Source organism: Anarrhichthys ocellatus, unplaced genomic scaffold (genome assembly GCF_004355925.1).
Source record: "Anarrhichthys ocellatus isolate YVR2014 unplaced genomic scaffold, GSC_Weel_1.0 scaffold4205, whole genome shotgun sequence".
NCBI classification, from domain to species: Eukaryota; Metazoa; Chordata; class Actinopteri; order Perciformes; family Anarhichadidae; genus Anarrhichthys; species Anarrhichthys ocellatus.
Genome location: NW_022284179.1, coordinates 1 through 4,025, shown reverse-complemented (window position 1 = coordinate 4,025; position 4,025 = coordinate 1). Strand labels below are relative to the sequence as shown.

The 4,025-nt window shown below is 46.8% G+C and overlaps 1 protein-coding gene across 1 annotated transcript; it reads left to right on the top strand.

The window, feature by feature from the left end:
• The first annotated feature begins 644 nt into the window (after window positions 1-644).
• On the top strand, window positions 645-1,820 carry LOC116379378 (general transcription factor II-I repeat domain-containing protein 2-like). Its single transcript, XM_031841328.1, has one exon. The coding sequence runs from the start codon at window positions 645-647 to the stop codon at window positions 1,818-1,820; it is 1,176 nt and encodes a 391-aa protein (XP_031697188.1).
• The last annotated feature ends 2,205 nt before the right edge of the window (window positions 1,821-4,025 follow it).

Sequence of the window (4,025 nt, the reverse complement as noted above, 5' to 3'; positions counted from 1 at the left end):
CTAAACCACAGTATCAGGCTCAGAAGTACATCTATCTACCCCAACCCAATGCCCAGCACGAGGAATGGCTCAACAACACCCTGCCCTGGATATGGGTAACCTCACTGGTGCATTTCAGGGGGTCCTTCCGCCAGGGATACTCCAGAGCCAGCTACGGCCTCATAGGACCTGGAAGGACAGACATGTATGTACAAAAACTGCCGAAACCAGAGGATTTGATGACAGTCCCACTAGGGGATTTCCAAAAAATTGACACGTGTGACCAACAAAATGTTTGATGCTCTAAATCAGTGGTCCCCAAACTAAGGCCCGCGGGCCGGATACGGCCCGCCTCCACATTTGGCCCGGCCCCCTGAACAATACCAGAGACGCATTATGATTTTTTTCAGTCTGGCCACACAAATCCTAGACTAGCCCCTGTCAAATAGAACGGAATAATGGCGAAAAGGTTAGGTAAGAGAAAAATTGATTCAGAATGCAGGGTATTTAACCTGCAGTGGTCAAACGATTATTTTTTTGTTCAATGCAAAGAAAAGGCTGTTTGTCTCATCTGTCAAGAGGCGGTGGCGGTATTCAAAGAATACAATCTGCGCCGACACTATGAATCCCGTCACAAAGACAAGTATGATAACTTGCAAGGCCAAATGCGAGCAGACAAACTCTCAAAGCTAAAAAGTGGACTCATTTTTATTCGTGGAGTTAGCGCAAACTTTGAGATGTGCGAGGAGCTGGCAGCCCTCCAAAGTCTCAAAGGGACTACAACGGGGGAGGATATTTTCGGCAAAGTATGCCAAACCATGGAAGAGTTGGACTTAGACTGGTCAAAGCTTGCCAGCATCACGACTGACGGGGCTCCTAGTATGGTGGGTGCGTCTCGTGGTCTAATAGGACGCATAAACCAGGAGATGGAAGAACGGGGTCTCACCGCCCCGATACAAGTCCACTGCCTAATTCACCAGCAAGCACTGTGCTGCAAAGTGTTGAAGTGGGATTCTGTCATGAAGGTTGTGGTGTCATGCATAAACTTCATCAGAGCAAAGGGACTTAAACACAGGCAGTTCCAACAATTCCTGTCTGAACTGGAGTCTGCACACGGCGATGTGCTGTACTACACAGAGGTCCGATGGTTGAGCCGGGGCAGAGTTTTGAGGCGTTTTTACGAGCTGCTACCCGAAATTAACGCATTTCTTCATTCAAAAGATAAAACGGTCCCAGAGCTGATCGACCCAGAATGGAAATGGCACCTCGCATTTTTAACAGACGTGACAGAAATGCTGAACAGCCTTAACTTGCAGCTACAAGGCCAGGGGAAACTCATTTGCGACATGTATTCTCACATAAAAGCATTTGAGGTGAAACTTGCGCTGCTTTTGGAACAAGTGAAAAATCACAACTTCATCCATCTCCCTGCTACCCAAAACCTCTCTGCAGAGAACCCAGCGGTCCCGTTCCCAGCTGAAAAGTGTGTGGAAGCACTGGAAATGTTGAAGGCGGAGTTCGGTGTGCGATTCCAGCAACTACATGTTAATGCAAAAGAAATCCGTCTTTTCCAGAACCCCTTTCTTGCCGACATCGATGAAGCCCAGCCTTCTTATCAGTTTGAGTTGGCCGAGTTACAGAACTGTGATGTTCTGAAAGACGCATTCAAGCCCAACAGTCTCATTGACTTCTATGCCGCCCTCCCAAACGATACGTACCCTAACATAAAAAAAACACGTAATGAAGATGTTTACACTTTTTGGCAGCACGTATATCTGCGAGCAAACCTTTTCACACATGAAACACCTGAAAACTCCGATGAGATCAAGATTGACAGATGAACATCTGCATCAGTGTTTGAGACTGGCTGTGACTAGAATGGAACCTGACATTCAACTTCTCACCAGCCAGATGCAGGCCCACAGTTCACACTGATGAACATACATAGGTAAGCTCACTTTTCTAACTTGAATGAGTCATTCTGAGTATAAACAAATTTAATCATAATAACATCTACTGGGATAAAATCCATCTCCACAACCATACTGGTAGTGAAATGTATTGTGCTGTGTAGGTGCTGTACCACTTAGTTCGGTTTCTCAGCCTGCTTGCTTTGTGGTTTTCACAGGGAAGTTGATGAGAGAGAGCTACAAACAGCGGTGTCTACAAGCCTACTGGAACCTACAAAAGGATTATAAGGAAGGAACACAAGAACTTTGAGAGACTGCTCATATGAGTCATTTGAGTAAGAGATTCTGCTCTGACAACTAAGCTAAACTTTTACCTGTTAAGATTGTGCACGGCACAACAGAAAGTTAATGTTCAATGGACTTTTTTTCTGTGAAGAACCCAGAGAGGGTTATTTGGTTATTATTTATTTCATAAATAGTGTTATTATATATTTCCCGACTTTATTTTTTCTGTGAAGAACCCAGAGAGGGTTATTTGGTTATTATTTATTTCACAAATAGTGTTATTTATTTCCTGACTTTTTTCTGTGAAGATCCCGGAAAGGGTTATTAATATTTGGTTATGTGTGGCTTTCTGGAAAACAATAAATGTTTACATTTAGGCACCCCTGCGATCGTCACACTTTTTCTGTTACAAACTGACCCCGGCCCCCATCAGAGAAAGGAAAAGTTATGTGGCCCTCACAGGAAAAAGTTTGGGGACCCCTGCTCTAAATGGTTCAGAGTATCTAGCCGAGGGAGCCTCACCACGATGCACACTTTGGCAAGAGTGGCACCGGGTTTGGGGGACATGGCTATATGACTGTACGGGCCTGAAGAAAAATCAAACAATCAAAGGGACCCTACAAGCTTGGAAAGAGGGCCATACCAGAGATGGTAGCTCAACCTGGTGGGGCCTACAGAAGGACGAAGTGTTGGAATGGGTTGTGCCGTGCCTAACTCAGACAGAAAATTACTGGGTGAAGTATCAGTACATTGCCACAGTGTACTTGAAAGACAGAGACATCTGGCCTGGTGTATGGAGCAAACCCAAACCATATGTAGGCCCACGACCCTGGAAGATGGAGTGTAACCAAGGAAACACTACTTGCAACATCAGCCTGGCAGGGAGACATTGTGAAGCCGTGCCAGGATGGGAGGACCATTGCCAGGGACACTATGGGGATGAGTATGAAACCCATGTGCAAGAAGTAACCTGGGTGAAAGGGACAGACAAGAAATGGAGAAGATCAGGACCACTAACAAGCAGCTGTACCAACTTAATCCTGGGCCATCGAATGAAAAACAGAAAGAATGTGAACGGACAGATCATCCCGCAAGTAACGGACCCTACAGTCTTTCTGGCTGAGGGTCACGCCATCAGGAACAGCCTGTGTGATGGAAAGGAAGACAAAGGGTTTGAGTGGATAGGGCCTAATCGCCTATATGGGAACGGAACGTGCTATTCACCAGAAGAACACTGGCTGAGCTGCGGAGCGGCCGACGCGTACATGAGTGTACCTGGATCGAGTTAACAGGAGCCACCATTGTCGGGACAGCCACGGTGGCAGTCGAAGAGATGGCAGGGAAGATTGGAGAAGGACTCTCTGTTGTAAGGAGCTGGATGGGGTCGTTGGTATCCTGGCTTTGGCCATATTTGTTGATGATAGTTGGAATTGTGATTCTGGGCATAATGTCATGTGCCGCCATTAAGGGTGGGGTTGCAGCCACTGTGTCATCGTGCTTCAAGAGGAACTCGAGGAGGAAAAGGGAAGTAGAGGAGAGGCCCCTCCTACGGGAAAGGGAGGGCCATACCCGCCTATAAAGGGTGGACTGCTGGAGCGCCACAGCCATTGCAGACCCGGGTCCTCAACCAAGAGCCTCAACCTAAAAAGAAGAAAGAAAATCAACACATACAGCCAAGATGACAACTGACATCACCACAACCTCGGGCCCCAGCCTGACCACATTCGGAGTGAGTATGACTGAAGCAGTCCGGAACTCCTCAGTCGCAGAACCAGTATCAGTAATTAGATTAACCAAGCTGGACTTTTGGGTCCTTGAAATCATATGGTTCTTCTACTGCTGCATGGGCGA

Excerpts from the sequence above, each read along its gene's own strand:
- LOC116379378 (XM_031841328.1), top strand. The coding sequence starts at position 645 with ATGCGAGCAGACAAACTCTCAAAGCTAAAAAGTGGACTCATTTTTATT.